We start from the raw sequence: 22,060 nt of genomic DNA on the forward strand, positions 1-22,060 counted from the left end.
TTCACAATTCCATTTATGCACATTAATTCAATCTCGTAATAAAATTAATAAAAAGTATCGAACTTAGGCTCATCAACCTACTCAATGGTACCTAATCCGTCACGTGTGACGGTGAAGCCGGCAAATATAACACCGGTCTGTACTTTGGCGGGACCAGGTGCTGTGAATGACTGTACACTCCTAGCAAGATGGCGACTTGCCCTCTCCAGCTTCGTTTCTCCTGCAACAGCAGCAGCAGCAGCAGCCACCGAGGGGCGAAGCGGGCATCAGGGGAGAGAACGAGGAACGAACGTTCGTTCGTTCGTTCGTTCGTTTGCTCGCTACGCGCGCGGCACTTGAGATTTTTTACCGCCTGCACGAGGGGGAAATAAAATAAAGCGGTAAAGAGTAAAAAGTAAAAAGAAGAAAAAGAAAATGAAAGAAATAAAAGTAAAAATGTGAAAGAGAAAAAAAATAAATAAGAAACGAGGAGAATTCAAAAAAAAATAAATAAATAAATAAAAAAAAAACAACGAAAATACAATGAAAGAAAAACACACGCACACACACGTCCACGAGAGGAGGAATTGAAATAGAGAAAATCCGTGCACAGCCCACAAGTATAATATTCGGCTTTGCTGATACCGTTTATGAACATTCATAATATAGATTGTAGATAATCTCTTGAAAGTTGAAAATTAACTGCGCATGCGCCAAATAATTCAATCTCATTGGTCGGCGAAATATTCCCGCAGCGATATTCTTGTCCGCGATGCAGGCCGGCCAACGTACTCAAAATGTGTACGTTTGAATTTTCAAAGAGCATAAGCATTGAATTCCGGCCGTTCATTGAAGAATCAACTTTCCGACCCAATAACAAATGCTTCCCAAACCTTTCCGAGTCTCTACCTCAATTATTTGAGATTCTAACCTCAAAAATTCGTATCAACTACATCGCCACCAGAAACAGTTTGACAACGAGACTCGGGATGGTCAGCCTGCAGGAACAGCCGATAAAACTCGCTCATGCGCAGTTGATTTTCAAGTTTCAAGAGATCGTGTCGATATATCTAAGTCGCACATACGAATGTGGTGTAAAAACGTGTGAATCAGAGTTTGAACCATATTATTTATGACCATTTTGGTGTTTGTTTCAATTTGACGCTAAAAAAAAATGGCTAATTTTGTTGAGAAATCTTTTTTTTTTAGTCAAGAATTGTAGGTACAATACAGTGACTTAACCACAACTATAAATTTCTCTGGCAAGTAAAGTACCTCAGGGATTTTGTTCATTCTATGATATGTTGCAGTAAGGTCAAAAAATATTAGGCACGTATGTTTGTTGCCGTGCCAGTTTGGGCATTCGAGATGCGAAAACTACCCCTGATGTTTATCCCTAAACATCGATTTTTCGCAATTTTTCGATAACGGCGTAAAATTTGTCCAAGAAACCAATCGGACCATAAATTTACAACCAGTCGATAATATGCGCAGTGTTTTTACCCTCAGGAGTTGTATCCCTTATTATGTTCCGGGGGCAAATTTTAAACTTGGTTCTTACCCCTGAAATGGCCGAATTGGTGCGCTTAGAAATACGTGCCTAATGTTTTTTGACGTATTGTAACAAATCGCAGAATGAAGAAAATCGGCGAGGATCGCTCAGGAGGATCGGCAGAAAAGCTTCCTTCCCATAGTGAAAAGCACACGTTAACGGTTATCTCGACGATCCGTGAGCCCGAAACCCAAACCCTGAGATCCCTCGGGTACACATCATTGTAACAAAATAATTGTCCCATAAGTGGCGGACAATTTCCTCGATGTATATAACAACGATTTTGCAAGCTCTGCGCGGATGGATGTCGAGATTAAGGATAAGATCTAAACTCTCCGTGCAACAATGGAAGCACCCATAACAAACGGTGTTTGCGAACGACTAGCTCTCTCCTCGCGGTGGCGGTGGCAGTATAAACACCATGCATTCAATAATATCAACCCACCCGAAACGATCATCTACATCTCCATCGAGCCTTTCCATTCCCGCACGCTCCGGCGGGTGCACCAGTTCATAATTCCCTCGTTAGCCGACGGAGGAAGGAAGAAATTTCCCCCCCCACGATTCGAGAACGCACCCTCGCCTCGCTGCTTCCCCCAGTCGATTTCTCCTACGGAGTCCTCGCAACCCCAAATTAAAGCCCCGCCATAGCATCAATTCACTTTTTGGCCCCGATACCAACCCCCGAGTTACGATTTCTACCGCTTGTTTACCCTTCATCGTTTACCTTGATTTTTTTTAACACCGAACAATGAGAAAATTTCATTTCTTACAGTGAGTAGAAAAATTCGGTAAAACAGGTATCGTTGAAAAACACTGTTTGAATATTGTTGGTATTACGAAGAACGAGGTACGCGTAACCATTTTGAAAATGAAAATAGCTAACGACCGAGCGGAAACAATTGTAGTTGCGGCTTTTTTCATTATCATCTTGAACAGAATATCTGTAATAATCAACAACTTACGTTTGTACGAGATTTTCAACTATTTCCAAACACTAGTCGGCAACACACGGTTGCAGTTTATTTTATATTTTATTCTTTCATTTCTACAATGTCTCTACAATTTGTTTACAATCCATCTAACATACGTGCAACTAGTTCAAAAGAAAACCTGTCATTTAAACGATGCCAACGCAAAATGTCCGTATTACCGTACACATATGGCCATGGCGTAAACGCGTGTTTAGGACTAATGTCGAATGCATTTGCGAGAAGAGCGATTATACGTGACCCTGCATAGGAAGATCGTAATATTATCGACGGTATCTGTACAGACGCGTCTTTTACACAACTACCGATCCAAGCACTCATACGGGCTGCCAGAAACTTTTCAATTTCATCCAGATGTACGTATGTATTTGTCGATGCATACGCGAAGCGGTAGATCAAGATACGGCACGCTCTGAATTCTAATATCTCGCTTCACCCTCGTCCGCTCCGCTTTTTACGCCGCGTCTTCTTCTCCTCGTACAACATTTTCGAAATCCATTTCGCGTAACTGTACCTACGGTGCGGATGACGATCGTCACAGGCTGATGTGAAATACATCAAATTTTGTGACAGCGAATACGTGAATGTGAATTTCACGGAATGTACGCTGAGAGAAATTTTACTTTGATATATTACCGTCACTAGGAAATTACAGAAAAAGTTTTCCGCGTTTCCTGAAGAGTACGAGTAATGAAATATTCTGCAAATCGGTTGAGCAGTTTTCAAGATCATCGGTAATAAACACAGAAACGTTCGTTCTTCGTAATAACATTAAAGACTTTTTTCCGTTTTCTGAACAGTTGTTCAATAAAGTATACCCTGTTATTATTTGGGAGAAATACTTTTTCTAATGGTGAAAGAATCCTCGGAATCGGTTGGGCAGTTTTTGAGATCATCGATAATGAATTAATAAAGAAACGTTCGTTCTTTACAACAATACAACAGATTTTCTTGCGTTCTCTGAGCAATTAATTCTGTAAAAAATAGCTCAGAATCACCTAGAAGAAATAACATCTCCAACGGAGAAATAATCAACCAAATCGGTTGGACAGTTTTTGAGATCATCGATGACAAACAGACAAACGTTCACTTTTTATAATAACAGCATTTGAGAAGTTTGAATGCAGGGAAGAAACCTGTTTTTATTCTGTATCCAGAAGCATACTTTTCAGTTATGGAGAAAAATGATAATAGTCAAGAACTGTATCTTAACCAATACTGTAAATTTTTCTCGGACGTTTCTATCGATTCTTCTTACCTGATTTTGCGCATTCTGCTCTGCCATGGCTTTTTCTTTGGCCTGTCGTTTACATTTGTACCGGTGATTCTGAAACCAGATTTTGACCTGAAACACAAAAACGGTACTGTAATACATTTCAACAAAGTAAAATTTACTATAAACTTCAATTTGCGTATACTTCGGTTCATATATTCCTCTTTGCAAGTTTAATTTTTTTCTTTTTTTTTTTTTACAAAAATTGTACTGAACTTCACTTTCGATTAATTAAAAATGTTTCGTAACAGTTTGAAAAACGAGTTTTGGATCAAAGGATTTTATTTCTTCGACGCTTTGTTAAACATTTTTTAATACTTTTACAGATAGGTTGAAAATTAAGTTCAATGCGATTTCGGAAATAGAATTACAATTGATTGTAAGACGTAACAGAGAAAATGTGAGGGATGTCATTGAAATTTTGAAAGAAGATGTAACTCCGTATTGAAAAGTGAAGCCTCAAAAATGATTTTTCTCTAAAATTTTCAATGTATGGCTTCAAATGTTAAATTTTTTCGGTTCTACAGTGCTTGTATTATATCTGACAATGGTATTTGGCTACATAGTTAAAAAGCAACCAGGAATGAAGAGATATTAAACCTATAATACAACACTATTCTTAATGTTCCTGTGAATAAATTTTTTTTTTTTTTTGTTTTGCATACAAATTACTGACAACCTTAATTCTGATTAACTTAATACATACAACCGCATATTTATGATGAAATTCTTGAAGCTGCATTGAAGAAACAGACTTTAACCGATGTTTTCATCCCTCAGCAATTTTCAAACGTAGGAAGTCATTAATTTTGCAGTTGAAACGTATCGTGCATGGATCGAACCTGTGCTGCCAAAAGTTTTCTGAAGGCTGCTAAAATTTCGTCAAGTCGAGACGGTGTTTTCATAGGCGCGGTAATATTCAATTTTAATGATTGACAATTTTTGTAACGACTTAAGAGGGTCCAATCCCGTAATCCTTGCTAAAGGGTCCCTGCACCGGGCTTCACGACTATTCTTTATATTTTTCCAAGTGGCACTCTATAACGCCCAGGTTACAGGGCTGCACGCCTAAATAAAACCCTGAATAGTGGAGGCGTCGCTATTTCATCGTTTTATTTGGTCAGTTTGCTCAGTGTGCTCTTAATTTCAGCGAAAGTTGAGGCGATACGAGATTGCACGCATACACCGTTGGAACAAGAATAAAATGGAGTTCCAGTAATTAATTTCACGCAGTGTTGAAACAAGGGTTCAAAAGGTGTTACCGAACCTAATCTAGGTACATTTATAAACTGAAAAAATCCCCCGCCGGTACAGAAAAATATGTTTGAGCAATGAATTTAAACGGTAAATACGTATCTCATTAGGTATATTGACAATATTGCAGAAATCATATTTTCATAATAACGTTACAATCACCATTTTTTTTTCCTAACGACAAATTCATATTGCTTCGTCAATTGTGATGGAGAACAGCTCATTTTATTCGAAAATGAATTCCCCCCAAATTGTATAGCTAAAACAGATTTTGGATAGCAATAATGTATTTTTTACTGAATCACAAGTTAATTATTTATAAATTATAACGATTGTAAGTATCGAATTTTTTTTTTTTTTTTAGTGAAAAAGTAGTAGAATATCGTTATTTCCCGGACGGTGTTAATAAACAGATGCTTGAAGTTAAAATTTATTGTTTCATCATTCCATTCTAGATCACGGAGGACTTTTTTGCTAAGTTTAACACGTAGGTACTTGAAATTTTAATCGATGAAGCTTGATCGAAAACTCCAATGATAATGTCTTAGTTAGTAGCTGAAGCTTAGTAAATTATTCAAAGTCATGAAATGATGAAATTTAAACTATATATTCCTCTGCTTTAACATTCGTTCAGTTTCAGAACTTAAAATAATCATCAATATTGGTCGATGCGTAATTTAATTTGATTACTGGCATCCGTTCCACTTTTTAAACCTTTCCTGACGCCGATTATGGTTTAGTTCTTGAATTGAAATTGTGAAACTATCGACAAACTAATACCTCAGCTTATTGGTTGTTTTTTTTTCTATTTTAAGCACAAATTAGCGTACTTTATAAACCGATAATTTTTCACATTTTTATTCGTGGAAATTGTCACCTACCGATCTGACTTTTTTCGCTCAAATTTCACTACACGCACATAATTTCCCGCCATGATTTAACGTGCCGATAGTCAATTTGACGTCTATATTGTCTAACGCCATCTTGAATATCATACTTTTTGCATTGTGGAACCCGCCAATATCTTTTATATTTACCTGCGATCATCTCTATAGACGCGAACCGTTTATGGGATCAGGCTTTTCGGACAATTGAATACCGATGGTTGGATGCGTCGGGAGTTTCCGACTCGATTGGATCAGCATCTGCCTCTGACAGCCGCGTGTCGTAATCCCGGAATATATGAACTACAATAGACTACAGAGTGTCGAGTGCGCCGAGGGATATTGCGTCAAGGTTCAGGTATATGTGTATACAACTATGTCACACATACACGTATACCTGCGCACCGTTTATACGTATAAACCCGCGAGGAAGTTTTTTTTAGTACCTCATTGGTCCCTAAATGTGATGGGATAGACACCAGAAGCGTGCTCATCTTCTTTTATGTTATACCTTATACTCTGCGCGGCAGAGAAAAGTGAAGGGCAAGATTCCGGGGTGTCAATGATGAGGTGTAAAGATATCGTTAGGTGGAGCTAGTCGCAACTTTCGTGAAATTGTGGATGCCAGAAGTACCTATATGTAAAAAAATACAAATTTATTGCGTTCACCGAACACTGCAGAAAAAGAAAAAAATACATCGATGATTTAAATACATTTTGTTTCACTCGATAGTTATAAAAATTATTTTCTGATCACTTTCTTGTCCAATCTATTATTGGTATTTCTATATTTCACGAAAACAAAACATATTTCTTTCGCAATATTTGATAGCGATATTTGACAAATCCTACGCAAACTTTTTCCTTCTGTAACGATAAATCTGAACTTTCACAAGAATCATTTCTAACCGAACGATACACATTGTATTGGTAAATAAATATCCAATAGGTTTATACATAATGAGATAAAACAACGAAACTTAGAAAATTGATCGCCTGACTGCGGATGCGCGAACTTCGCTCGCTGTATTTTCATGCAGGCTGGCCAACTCAAGCTTTACCTGTCAAACATGACTTACGGAGGTTATGTAGGCGATGTGAATTTCTTTAGGTTAACCAGATTGCAAATAGTTGATGTGGTGGTTCGGAAAGGCTTGGCAAAGTTTTATTGCCAACTGACCGATGAATGATGACTGCTAATTATGAGTGGTCGTAAAAATATTATTCGAATTCGCCACTAGACGCGGGAGATTTTGACATCTAAGTTGGCTTCTCTGACTTGTAGGCGAAAAAACTGCGATAAAACTTGACCCCAGTTTTGAAGTAACTTAAGAAGAATTGTCTAAATGCGATTTGAGCGCTACTTACGGGAAAGAGTTAAATTTTCGCTATAAAATGTGAAAAAAGAAGAGCGGCGATCCTAACCTATAAACCTCCGTGCCATAAACATGCTCCGTAAATTCGTAAAGTACGCATTTGAAATGAGTGAAAACCGCAAGAGAAATTTGAATGAAATTTGAAATGAGAGGCTTACACCGCAAGAGGCGCTTAAATCGCACTTGGACCAACTTTTGTGCCGAACGCTGCTTCAATGTTGTCCTCGTCCTACTACTCCGTGGATCTCACCAACCAGTGAAGTTTAGTTGTTTTCCGCAAGCGCAATCGGTCACTCACGACTGACAAGTATCACAGTTTCCTTTCCGCATAAGACTGCATTCTTTGACCCTCACGAATGGAATTTATTGTTCCCTCAACATGTTACACACTGAGAGAAATTTTTAGTTCCGGTTACCGCTCAGTCCTTAACTATTTTCATTTTTTACTACGATCGAAAATTATAGTTCTAGGTAGAAAATGAAAATTAGTTTTCTAGCTGTTACCGGAAAGTCTGGTATCCGTTACTATTCTTTCTCGTTACGATCGCTGCTACTATATTTTCTTGCAACTGTTGCAAAAATTTAATGCTTGTGCAACGATAAATTGACGTTAAAGCCGTATTTAACTAAAAAAGTAGAGTAAATCGAACAAACTGATTTTGCGTTGCAATTACCAAAAAAGGATCGAAAATAGCGCAAAATGGTTACGCGTACCTAGTTTCTCGTAATTCCAACAATATTCAAACAGTTCTTTTAACGATACCTGTTTTACCGAATTTTACTAGTTACTGTAACAAATGAAATTTTTCTCAGTGCACCATTGTTCTGGACGAACTTGCCAGTACCCATCTTCGTCAATGGGTAACCCATATGTTTATCTGCGGTGTGCTGTACTACAATTACAACGCACAACTTGAACACAATAACGGAGAACGCATCAGTTTATAAAATGGTCAAGTGGCCACACATAAGCCGCCCAATTCCCACACACAGCACACCACAGTTCTCATCCTGCAACTAGTCGCTCGTTGCGTTGGGCTCAACTCAGAATCCCTGATGCAGAATGCCGACGATCCACTTCAGCCCGAAATTCAACTACGCATCAATCGTTCGCGTGTTGGGCATGCACGTTTGACGATGTGCAGAGGGTACAAGGCACGTAGCAACAGCTCGGGGCGCAGTTTATCGGTCCGTAAGACAAGTGAGCGGCTCTGAGCGTGTAATTCGCAGAATATTAACCCCGGGGTGAGATAACTTCCGCCTGGCGAGAACCACAATGGAAGCCCTAGACCCTCCCTTCAGCGATACGCAGCCGAGAACTTTCGCCCATATGTTGGTCGGAGTTTATTTAGCTACTTTGTAATCAACCTGGACCAAGAAAATAAATTGTCAACGTCATGTCTTGTCGGAGTCCAAAGTGTCCTTAGACCACAAACATTTCAAGTCCAAGAGTCTTACACTTTCAGTCAGTTTTACATTTATTTAGCCTTCATAACAAGTTCGATTGTATGTGAAAGTTTCTGACCATTCTGTAAGCCCAATGTAGTGTTCTGTGTAAATATCATTCCAATTCCGTAATGTATATAATTTGTGTCTTCATTTCATGAATTGAAAAATTCAATGTAATTAACATATTAGAATTGAAGAATATTTGTTTGTTCGATTTTACGTGGAAGTTTCTGGTTCCTCATTATGAAGATTAAATAAATGAGAAAATGACTGAAACAATTATTGAATCTACTGGGAAAGAATGATTCGTATAATTCATATACCCAAAATTCTAGTGCCGTATCATGCAATGAAAAATTTGAACGCGATCGAGATGTCACGTTATTTTAGGAAAATTTGAGATGTCTCCTTTTTTGGGACAATCTGAGACGTCACGTTCTTCTAGCACAATTTGAGATATCACGTTTTTCCATACCGTCGTCGACTTGTTCGTCCCAAAAAAATGGATTATCGATAGTCTATACACACTGTTCCAGAGCATCGGAAAGGCAGCATTGGTTATGGGGGGGGATGCGAAGGGCGAAAACTGCGAGAGCGTTAAATCAACATTGAAAACCATGAACATTTCAGACTCTCTCTTTCTCCACAGCATCAGCATCCCGTGTGTATGTATAGAAGAATTGAAAAGACTGGACAAGGCTCGGCACAATATTTGGGAGCAGAGCTGGGGTGAATACGCGTAGTCAAAGTGGGAGTCTGGGTCTGCAGGAGAGAAGATGACGAGGAGAGAAACGCCCGCCTGACTGCTTGCCGCGTGTTATTTCAAGCCAGGGACCATTCGTCCGTTCGTCCGTTTGTCCATCACTGCAGGAGCAGAGGAGCACCAACAGCAGCAGCAGCAGCAGCAGCAGCAGCCCAGCAATGCGGTGTGTAAATACGCGCCCGTTTCTGATCTCGATGAAAGCTCTGCAAGGAGAGTCGAACTACGCGGCTCGAGCTGCGGTGACAGCCGATCCGGAGACTCGGGGAATTTCATCCTCTACTAGTGCAGCCTGCTGCAGGTAGCTGACGCTGCACCGTCTCCGGGAGCCCAACTGTTTACCCTGGAGCATTGAGCCCGTGGAACCCGGAGGATGAGGGACGAGTCGGACTCCCGCGTTTACTCAACCGTAAGTCGAGGATTAGGTACTTCTGATAGGCGGAACGCTGGTAATTGACTTGCCATGACTCCTTTCGTTTCAGGTCGTTCTTCGCCGAAGTCAAGTGTCAAAGAACTGTCTCAGCTTCGAATGTGCGTAACTTGAACTGAGCAACTTTATATGACCATGTTCAGATTTTTATCTACAGGTCGATAAAGCTTTATGAGACCCCAGTCTATATCATTCGTTTACCAACGCCAATTTATCACAACAGTCATAATCGAATGATCAAGGAGCCATGAGCGTACCTAATATCATAATTATCGTATTGCCAACTCGCGTGAATAGATAAGTCATTAGTTTGGAGTTGTTCCTTTTTTTGGATGCTGTTATACAGCCATTCTAACCTCTATCTGTAGCTCTTAGATCTACGTAATATACCTACTCGGCGATGTAACGGTTTCTGGCCACTTTGTGTCATCGACGAATACAGTCGCGGTTTGTTCAGTTCAGGTAACTTAACCGAATTGATAATTATAAATGAGTGTTGCGCACAAGTTAGTTAAGTTATTTTCATTACCCTCAAATTGCAAAGATCATGAACGTCTTATAAATTATTACATGCAGGTATTTTCGAGGAATTGTAACACTCTTAATGAAATTTTTCATCCCGGTCCTTACATAATTTTATTATAGACTGAGAGAAATTTTTAGTTCCGGTTACCGCTCAGTCCTTAACTATTTTCATTTTTTACCACAATCGAAAAGTATAGCTTTGTTTTGTAGCTGTTACCTGACAGTCTAGTATCTGTTGCTATTCTTTCTCACTACAATCGCTGTTACCATATTTTCTTGTAACTGTTGCGAAAATTTAATACTTGTGGAAGAATAAATTGACGTTAAAGCCTTGTTTAACTAAAAAAGTAGAGTAAATCGAAAAAACTGATTTTGCCTTGCAATTACCAAAAACGAATCGACAATAGCGCAAAATGGTTAGGCGTACCTCGTTTTTCGTAATTCCAACAATATTCAAACAGTTTTAGTTTAAACGACATCTGTTTTACCAAATTTTTCTAGTTACCTACTGTAACAAATGAAATTTTTCTCAGTGTACCGTGAAACCTCCCCGTTAGTACAAAACTAAAAGTCGTCAAAATGACATCTTTACGTCCGAAAGATGAGGTCACAAGTCATCATTCAGCGATCGTTCCGGGGACGTCAAGTTCCGTGCTGTCTGTGCCTCTTCTATTATACCGCAGTCTTGAAAGGTGTTTGCGTGACTTGCGGTTTTCGATTGAACTTGGTATTCGAATGGTGATTATTATACGTCTCTCTATCAAAACGCAATGAATCTCTCGGATACCTATCTGTACCGCAGGGGTGAGGGATACTCCAGGCTCTAGTTCTGTGTCCGACAAGGGGTTCGTGCAAGGCGGTAGGGTGGAAGGGCGAGCAATTGATTGAGTTAGGCGGGAGCAATTGGTAGGGTGAATTTGGAACCGCTGATTGTCAGAAATTATAGAGTCTATCTATCTGTCTGATCGAGGCAATCCAGGCATTCGAAGTTAATCGTTTACCCTACGTTATAGCTGGCTCGAAATAACTTACTGTGTCGCAGGTTAAAATCTCGACTGCAACTATACAAACGCCTTATCTAATGCCAAAGAATCGATTGCCTTTAGATCATGAAAAAGTTGAATCGCGAACACCGTTCAACTTTTTTATATGCATGCAAAAAAAAAAATTTTAGAAGCCGTCAATCTCTACATTTCATTCAAGACAATTTCTGGTCAAAAAAATTGTGGAATCAATACTCAACAAGTGCAATTGCGGGGTTAATTGAGGTGAGTTAGATCAAAACAGTGTCGCGTCAGTATAGAGAATACAAAATAAATAGATAAATAAATAAAAAAAACATTAACGCTTCTGCACTAAAAGAGCTGAAATATTAATTGATATTACTACTGAGGAAAAAAGTACACTCAATTTTGATGATTCGTAGATTAATTTATTCGTAATTATTGAAATCATCTTAGACAAATCGCCTTAGCAATTTTTCTTAATGATTCTATGCAGCTACTGTACCAACTACATGGAATTATAGAATTATAAATTAAATCCAGACGCCCTTCAGTTGATTTTCAGGATGTAACCGAATTTTCATGTATAAATATTGTACATATGTATGTATAATATGAACGTCTGCGGCGTTACTCGGTGTTAGATCGCAGAATAATTACGTTGCGGTTGAAATATCAAATTATGATTAGGGGCTGTTAATTGGCGCGTGTTGACCCTGCTAAGTGGTACGCCAGAGGGGAAACCCCCAATGCCAAAGCCCCTCGTGTTATTTTAGCAGAACGTCACAGAGCCGATGATGACTTGCCGATTATGTGTGTGTGTGTGTGTGTGGCCACAAGCCGCGACTTGTATTATAAAGCCATGGCCGAAAGCGATACGCGCGCTCATTGCCTGATAACAATATCATCGAATGTTGATTTTCTCATCCTGTGCATTATTCGAGTTCGAAAAACGTTGACCTGCAGGTGTTCATGATAAAATCAAATACAGTCACGGTTTCTCTAATTTCATACCCCACGGAAACTTGGTAAAGAATGAGAAAATGATAAATAAATAAACCACTGTAACAAAAAGTTACACGGATCTCCAAACCAGCTTGAATTCTGAATTTATATTCTATGTAACGAACTTTTACGAAAAAATATTCAAGATCGAAACTCATACGCAAAAAATACAAATTTCGGAAAGATAGCTCTTGAAGCAGTGTAGTCTGATTGAAAAAATCTATATACGCTGAAAATTCAGCTACTCCTCCAAGACCATATTACACAGTAAGCTGTGAATGTTATACAAGGGAGGATTATCAAAGCCATCGTTTTTTTGGTGACGAAATAAATTTTTTCGTCATTCTTGACGCGATGAAGGATGTGTTTTTGAATGATTTCAGACAGCGGTCATATCCATTTCTTGCATAATCTTGTGATCATGTAAATTTTATTCTCTTTTGACAGAGTGATACTCATAAAAATTCTGTTTTTCTTCTTCATCAATAGATGAAGCGGAGAGAAACTTTCCAGTTGTCACTGATTGTAAGATCATTCAGAACTGGTTTCGTTTTTCTCAAGATTTATAAGTATCGGGAATGTCATAGTTTCTATTTGTAAGTACTTTTCGATCTTTTCTGCGTCAGGTTTAATACTGAAAGAATATAAAAATAGGGTCCAAGCAACTATACATACTATTGTTAAAGTTGACATTACTGAATTTTCTGGTCACTGCAACATTAAATCTATTTGATTATTAGTAGACTAATGTTTTTTAATCAAACAAGGCCTTGACATTACCTTAATCTTCCCCAACGTGAAATTATAGCAATAGTTAGTAGAAAAATATAGTACGAGTGACTATAATAAAAAAAACTACATTTTCTGTTTACAGTTCCAAAACTTACTTTCCCTATGTAAGGAACCATATTTTTTGGTTACGGTTAAAAAGTGTAAACAACCAAGGACTCTATTGTAGCAACAACAGCTAGAAACTTCTCTCGATGTGAGAAGTTTATTATCAAGTTCAGCACTTTACGGGAATACAAGTGATGAGAATATATACAGATGATTTGAGCATTCCTTGCAAATTTTTGGATATAACGTAAGAAGCTGTCGCTTTTATCGCGACTACTCAGGGCCGATACGGTGTGTTATTTTTGAGGGGCCATCCTTTGACTGTCAGGACCGATGGTCGTAATTATATGGACCCGCAGTTAGCCAAGACGTGCTGTTAGCGGTGTCCACAACCGGTCCCACTCACCTATTAGTTGGACGTAACTTTACTCGCCCCACTAATTCTTATACAGTGGACACCCTATGACAAACAATCCGGGCTGTAACTGGCCTGTGTTTGGCACTTTTATTGCTAGTGTACATAATATATTTACTCACAGTATGCAGTCAGTCACTCCGTTTTTCGGGTTTAAAATCCGATTGTATAATTTACCAAAATCTCGGTGATATCTTTATGCTTTTTTAATCAAAAACTCGATACATCGACATGTGCCATGCGAATAAATCTTTATTTCACTCAATGAGGCTTACTGAGGAAAATGTCATTTGTTATGGTAGCTAGAAAAATTCGGTAAAACAGGTATCGTTGAAAAAACTGTTTGAATATTGTTGGGATTACGAAAAACGAGGCACACGTAACCATTTTGCGCTATTGTCGATCCTTTTTTTGGTAATTGCAACGCAAAATCAGTTCGTTCGATTTACTCTACTTCTTTGGTTAAACGAGGCTTTAACGTCAATTTATTATTGCACAAGCATTAAATTTTCGCAACAGTAGCAAGAAAATATAGTAACAGCGATCGTAATGAGAAAGAATAGTAACGGATACTAGACTTTCCGGTAACAGCTAGAAAACTAATTTTCATTTTCTACTTAGAACTATATTTTTCGAATGTGGTGAAAAATGGAAACAGTTAAGGACTGAGCGGTAAATGGAACTAAAAATTTCTCTCAGTGTTCGACGCATTTATGAAGCACCGTTTTCACTCAGGTGCAAGTAAAATCAAGATACCCAAACGGTATCACCGTTGATACTGTTAATACTTTTGCTCGTTACGATTATTATCTAATCTTCTGTATTCTGTGCCAATTGATTGCGAAGTGACGGAATTGGCACTTGTACAACTGCCCATGCTGCTTATGAAGCCGTGCCATATTGTCAAATCTTTTAATCAACTGATCTTGTCTAAGATCTTTAATCATTACGTTTTTTAATGCACTAAAAAATTGTGAGCACTTTGAAGATTTACCCATCACCATTTTCAGTTTGACAATTTGATTCATCAATAATGAAAGCCAACGAAATCTAAAGATGATAAATTTGCCATGAATTAAGCCATGTTTGCTGATAGCTTGAACTGAACCTTCGTTTATTTCTCACACAGTTTAGCCGCTTTTGAATAAAGAATTTTCATTTTCTCAGGAATGTCTTAACCGATTCCGAAGAAATTTTCACGCGAGATGCCAAATTAGAAGGCTAAACTTTTAATACCACATATGCCTGTGAATATTCCAGACGTATGAATTTTTCGATGAGAGTCTGAAGGATTTTTATGGCTACAGAGGGTAATTTTCGCACCGAGCGACTCGCGCTGTTCAGAATGTTGCATATCTGCATACGCATAATAAGGTACGACACGACACGTAGATTGAAGAACGCGTGCGCAGTTTCGCCGGCATGTGGCCAGCGATAATTACATCCTCCAGAGGCTGGGGGCGTGTATATGCAGATTACAGGTGGCTGATGCACCGTTGAATTTCTCCTCTTCAGGGCTCTGCACACTTTTCAGAACCCAAGGGTGCATACATTGCTCAAGATGCAAAGAGGTTCCGGTATATGCATATTCGTCCGCTTCCCTTTTCACGCACGCTCATTGCATTTCCCCGTGCGGATCTAACCGCTGCCCGCTGCTTTTTTCCACTCCTGTATGCGACGAGCCTCGCCGGAAAGATTTTTCACACGGCAGACTTGGACCTTTTTTCAGTATTTTTGCAGCTTCGGATGAGAAATTGTAATTGTCAAGCCATGACGAAAAAACTATAATATGTATGTATTATCGTTTGGATCACTGTGTACATAAATTACGTAAAATAACGTAAAGTGCTTGGCTCGATTTGATGATTTCATGCAAGAACAGAGACTTTTGTACACCTAGCTGGTTGGTTTTTTCATTTTTGCAGCAAGACCGATAACTAAACTTTCCGATGAATTTCTGGTGTGAAAATTTTCCTCGAAATGCCCGAAAGCTAAGTGTCGATAATTCTTAGAGAACATTTTCCTCGAAATTGATGAACACGTTAAAAAAAAATTATCGGATAAATAAATAATCCTGCAGGTTGGTACTAAAGGACTTAAAGAAGACAAGATTTTCTTTCAGTCCTGAAATTTTTAACAAAAATATGCCCGTTTTCTCTGCAATGTATATGCACGTCTGTATAATGTACACATTGGACGATGAATCTGAGACGGCTTATTTTTTACACTAGACAGTTATGTTGGCAACACAGATCAACCTACAGCGCCACAGTCGGCCGAGCGCGAAACACACTCAATCTCAACAAACATAACATAATCCATGACCGTGGAATCTAACCTTAAAATACCGCGGCGATGGTGACTTGTTGGATTGACACGTATTCTAAGGTTAGATTCGACGTTCACGGGTTATGTTACGTTTGTTGAGATTGAGTTTGTTTCACGCACAGCCGACCGTGGCGCTGTAGGTTTCTCTGTGTTGCCAACCTAACTGCCTAGTGTAAGAAATTAGCCGTCTCAGATTCATTGTCACCAAGTATACATCAAAGTAATAATTTTTAATTCAATTTGGAGTTGATTAACTTGTTTTCATACGAACGAAAGCTTTTTGCGCAAGCCAATTATTGTGATTATTAGCGGAACTGGAGATGAAGACACCGCGATTCTGGAATTCAGTGGCGTTCCTCCACGACCAGCAGGAGTTGAACTCTCGAGACCGCGCCGCGTCGCATTTCATTTCTGGAAGTTGTATGCATCGTCCCTATATGGCGTACGAAATATGCGAAAGCAACGTGCCAAAATAACTTTGTGTACTCAGCCAGTCCCAGCACGCTGACGCGCTTACCCAAGCTCCTCCCTTCCTGCGCAAACATACCTTGGCTCACCCCGGCCTTTCTCTCTCTCTCTCTCTCTCTCTTTCACACAGTCTCTTTATACCATTCATTTCAAGTTTAGACGCGTGAACAAAGATTGAAGCTTTAATACTGTTTACCAATCACGACGCTTTGCCCGTTTCAATATACCGAATATCTTTTTCTTTTCGTGTTATGCAGTGTGTATTTTTCCTCATCCACCGCCGATGCATATTCATCGTTTATGCGTATAACATTATACGCGACGCACTTTAAAGGTCGAAACGAAACTATACACGTCAAGAGAAATTTCTTGTTATGTGCATTGATTGTTTTAATTTTTTTTTAACCGTAAACGAAAAATGTACGCACAATATTTAGTTTTAGATACGAAATGAAACGAAATGAGTTTTGTAACTGAAGTGAACAGAAAATCTGGTCTGTGAAACTGTTTTTCATTTTATTAATTATTATTATTTATACTATATTTTCTTTTATAACTAATCGATTTTTTGCAATAATAAATTGATGTTAGGGCCTTGTTCATTTGAGCAAAGTTAGTTAACTAAACAAACAGATTTAACGTTGTTATATCCAAAAAATGTAATTTTCATGTAATTCCAATACCATTCGAACCGATATCGTTTAGTTTAAAATTCGACGAAACAGATTTTCGCCTTTTTTAAATCTCTATGTTAGGACCGTTTATTTTCTAATCTTTCTACGTTCTTACCTCCACCCCCTTACGTACACGTATAACCTAACAGAAAAGTCCAGAGCGGCAGCTGGCTGCATGGCCTGGAGCAACAGTAACAGAAACAATAACACCAAGAACAATACCAACAAGGACAACAACATCAATGGCGATAACTGCAATGCCGAAGTGAACAGAACAGGTATTCACAATGGGTCGAGCTGCTGCACACTCAAAGTGACAATATGCGAACATAATGAAATGAAGGGTCGCATCTGCAGTGTCCCTTTTACGAATCGCGCGTGCGCTTTACTCTACGCGTTGTCAGATGCATCTATGTACGTAGTACGTACCTATTTTCAGATAATCTGTAAAATATGTAGATTATACGTACACATTGTGCATCACTTTTAAACTAGTATTGGAATTTATTGATTAACGAGGGATGTTCTTGTCCTTTTAACCTATGGATTGGGTGACATATTTTTTTAAACATACATTGAGGTTAGGTTCGAGATTGCCGAAAGTTGCGATTACCTGCAAATTAATGATACTTGCAAATATCACAGTTTATACAATACCTCAGAAATTGATCAAATGACAATGATTCGAAGTGGAAAGCAGGTTGTACGTACTTGAAGTTTTTTCAAGTCAACCAGAGTCTGTGATGAACGTTTAAAAAAAAATTTTAATTGTTGTGATGGTTGATTATTTTTACTACGCAGTTACAGCTTGAAAGATTTTTGATATGAGAAATATTCGGTTCTTCGAAATTATTCAACTTTTAAAAATCTTAATTCACATAGGCAAACAGCTTTGAGAATCTCTTTATTTCATCGTAAATCCCTGTTTGAAAAAACGGGATATCCAAATTCAGGTTGCAAAGGTAAAAACCGTTTTGTGTACAACAAGTTTCAAAAAATTCCGGAAAGTTAACGGACGAATGAGTTTTACTAGATTCACACGGAATACTTGATATCTATGACATACGATCGTTGCATCATGCATACCGAGAAAAAATGATGAAACTTATCAAACCGCGTGACCAACTACGGATGCTCAAAATAATTGAACGCTATTGGTCGGCAAGATCGTATCGCGGCAAAATTTTCGTCTGCTAGGCAGGACAGCCAACTTAATTGAAACAAGGCACGAGATGTCAAATTTTCCCGCGTCAAGTAAAGAATAAAGTTACGTTGTTACGATGATCAGTTATAAATTATCAGTCGGTAAATAATAAGAGTTTACCCAGCATTTCCGAATTACTAAATCAAAGATTTGAGATATGTTTAAATTGAAAAACTTCGCATTACTTACACGACCTCCGTAAGCCGCGTTTGATAGCTAAAGCTTGAGTTGGCCAGCCTGACTGAAAATTCAGCAATATTGCGCATGCGCAGCAGGAAGCCCGATCTGCAAAGTTTCGTCGTTTTCTCTCGGTGTAATACAGGAACCGAATGAAACAAGCACGTATAGTTTCGTCGCGAAGAGCTCGTTTGGGATTATTTGTCGTCAAGAGTTGGAGGCTTTTGTGGGCAGAAGTCCAGGGACGAATCGGTGAAACGCGAGTGCCGCATCCGACGAAACTCGTTATTCAAAATTAGAGAGACGCGCGCGCGACGCTGCAGTTGAGCTTTTGTTACCGTCGCGGAAGTCGTCGGTGCGGTTGATTGCAGTAATCAAACTCGCTTCTTCTTTCGAATAGACCAGCTTTGCAGCCGTACTGCAGAGAGCCTTCACTCCATACTGCAAAGACAATCCAGTAACCGCGCACTGCCTTACCGACGGAGCTGGGTAAACGTAAGACAGACGAACCCGCTCGATTTCCCGACGAAAAATCAATTGGGGCGGAAAAAGTTCGCCGATAAACCGTCTTTACTCGGTTCTTTATAAAATTTTCTATAATCATGAATTAGAGAGCGCAATCGGCGGTTTTAAATAGGTACAGGAGGAGTAGGTAGAGCGATAAAAACAAAAGCTGATCCTGAGAATGGGTTAGTGTAGTGACGGAAAATAGCGCATATCCTGTAATCGCGATGTGAAAAGTTGTGCAAGATCACGTTGATGGGAATTGCGGGGTTGGCAATACCAATGCGGGAGAAAAGTAGTTTCAACAATCACCGTATCTACCGTAGGAAGAAAATATGATTCGATAGTGGAAGGAAAATTGGTGTGAGGAGTTTTACAATGGTGCAAGTTATGTTTCAGGACTAGGGAAATGGGTTTTGACCAAATATTGAAATGTTATTCCGTCTTTAAGGCAACAACAATTACTGTAACCTCAAATAAGACGCATTTATAATTGACATATCAAAATTCACTTGAGAAGTTAGAATGTTTTGGTTTCGGATTTTGCAATAAAAGAAAGTGTTGAGTTTAAAAGTTTTTCAGAGTTAATGAATAAAATTATCTACCCGAATCACTTGTTCCAAAACAAAGGGTCACTATACGTCGCTTTTTAACGAAGAAAACGATTACTATACGACAGTTTTTTCAGACTATGAACAATAAAAAATATATGTAGCACCAATTATACGATGATTGCAAAGAGAGAAAGAGATAACGGGTAAAAGGGGAAGGAAGCACATGGGAATGTTGTGTGTCGAAACCACAGGCAGACAGGGGAGAAGGGAATGCCGGGAGTACAGGATGCCAGCAATGAAGGCGACAACAATTATTTATTGTTGTCAGACAACTGCGTTCATGTTGCCAGAGTATCCACCAAACTATACTGTCGTAGGTATCAAATACAATTGTGTAATTATTATACCTATACTTATTACTAATAAGATATAATATCTGAGCTTTTAAACTATTCCAGGATAATGACAATAATTGTTCTACACCTATAATGTGATGTCGTTATAGTGACAGTCATTATGTATTCAGCAATTGCACAACGTAGTATAAAACTTTATTGCCTGATGATTATAATATAAATAGAACATAATTTTACATGCTCTTACACTTGTCAAAATAATATCTAAACGATGTAAAAAGGAAATCTAGTTCCAAATTATCCGTCTTTCTTAAGAGAGAAGGTGATAAATTAAATGACTTAGAAAACTTCAATCCAAAAAATCTTTGCGGCAACTTTTGATCTCTGGTAGTAAATGCGATGGCAAAAAGCCTTCGATGGTTGAATTTATAAATGCGCAATTATAGCTGGAACGTTAAGAAGAAATCTCATAAAAATATTCATAGCTTTCCGATCACTTAACTCATTGAGTTAATATTTGTATCCAATTCTAATTTCAGGATTTTAAACGAATGATCAAAATTTCGAAAAAACATTCGTTCCAAGACGCTTAACTTTTGATCATCATGATCGACAGTCTCCCCTCAATCAGGCTGCATAATTGTTTCCTCCGCCCAGTCCGAATTTAATCACGCGGCGGACTGTGATTCGTAAAATGAATTTTTCCAATCAGAGCTCGTTCCTGATTAATTGTTCCAATGAAAGGCTCGTCCCTGACGCATCACATGGGAACACGTTACGCGCCATATGACCAGGGTCATTGGACGAGAGGTGGATCACTTGTATTGTAACAACAACTATTTTAGTCACCTTATTTTAGTTAACGTATCCGTTACCAGTAAAATCAAATCTCGAATGGGTTGTAGATTTGTTATTTCAATCAACATAAATTCTATCGTTTGGTCACATTCCGTCGCATTCGATGCAAAGACCGCTGAATATGAGATTAAACTACATTTATTACTAAAGCTAGACGATTTGCATGGAAATAATTAGTTGTACAGCAAAAAAAAAAATTGTTCACTCAACCGAATATGGCAAACGAAATGGTCATGTCAGATTCGACAAAAAAGCTAGGATTATATACCTGAGTAATGATTTGGGATATTAAGTGAAACCGAGATTAATAAAATGACATTGTTGTATGATTTGAATTGACATATTTGGCAAATTCATCACATCTTTTTTGTATTTATTTTGAATCTGAATCTGAATCTGGACAAACATGTTAGTATAAGCAATTGATGTGCACAATTGAACACCCCGAAATGAAACCGATATGAGTATCGATTTTAGTTTTAGGAATTCATACAATCGTGTATGAATAACGTGCAACAAAAAGAAATAAAAAACGAATTTACAAAATACGGCGATCAAATACAACGAAAGAAATGTTTTCTCAATTGAAATGAATTTAGCTTTGCGTAACAACATAAAAATTATTGTTTTGAACACTTTTTTGTTAAATCAAATAATTCATTTCATTGAATCGAAAGAACATTTCTTCCGATACATTTGGTAAATTCAACAAAGTCTTCCTCTGCGCGGTATTATATGTAGAGCATATGTTGAACTTACCTGGGTTGGGGTGAGATGAATTAGCGAGGCGAGATGTTCCCTTTCAGGTGCGCTGAGGTATTTTTGTTGCTTAAATCTTCTCTCAAGCTCGTATACTTGAGCCTGGGTAAAAAGTACGCGGCGTTTTCGTCGCTGCGCAAGAGGAAACTGCATCGCACCGACGCCCATGCCGACGCCGACGCCGACGCCCATCCCCGAAGACTTGCCCATGTCACCCATGGACTGCCCGACGGAACAGCCCGCCATGTTAGAACCGGCACCCGCTGCCGCAGCTCCCATCAAACGTGAAACTGCGATGAAATAAAAACATGTCAGTTTAACCCGAAATGAAATTTTGAAAACAAACTGCAAGGTTTATCCTAGATAAAAAATTTTGATTTATAGAAATAATGGAATTCAATGGAGATCCCGCGATAATATTGAAGACTGCATGTTTCGTATAT

General features: G+C 38.5%; 1 protein-coding gene across 1 annotated transcript in view; it reads right to left on the reverse strand.

Annotated features, from left to right (window-relative positions):
• The window catches only part of LOC124182702 (homeobox protein Nkx-2.4-like), a 42,370-nt gene that overhangs the window by 10,387 nt on the left and 9,923 nt on the right, over positions 1-22,060 (reverse strand). The window contains exons 2-3 of the mRNA XM_046570288.1: positions 21,618-21,907; positions 3,782-3,868 (exon numbers count right to left, since the gene is read on the reverse strand). Of these exons, the coding sequence (XP_046426244.1) occupies positions 3,782-3,868; positions 21,618-21,907 (377 nt within the window). The remainder of the gene's footprint in view (positions 1-3,781; positions 3,869-21,617; positions 21,908-22,060) is intronic.

The sequence above is a fragment of the Neodiprion fabricii genome, chromosome 5 (genome assembly GCF_021155785.1).
Source record: "Neodiprion fabricii isolate iyNeoFabr1 chromosome 5, iyNeoFabr1.1, whole genome shotgun sequence".
NCBI lineage: Eukaryota > Metazoa > Arthropoda > Insecta > Hymenoptera > Diprionidae > Neodiprion > Neodiprion fabricii.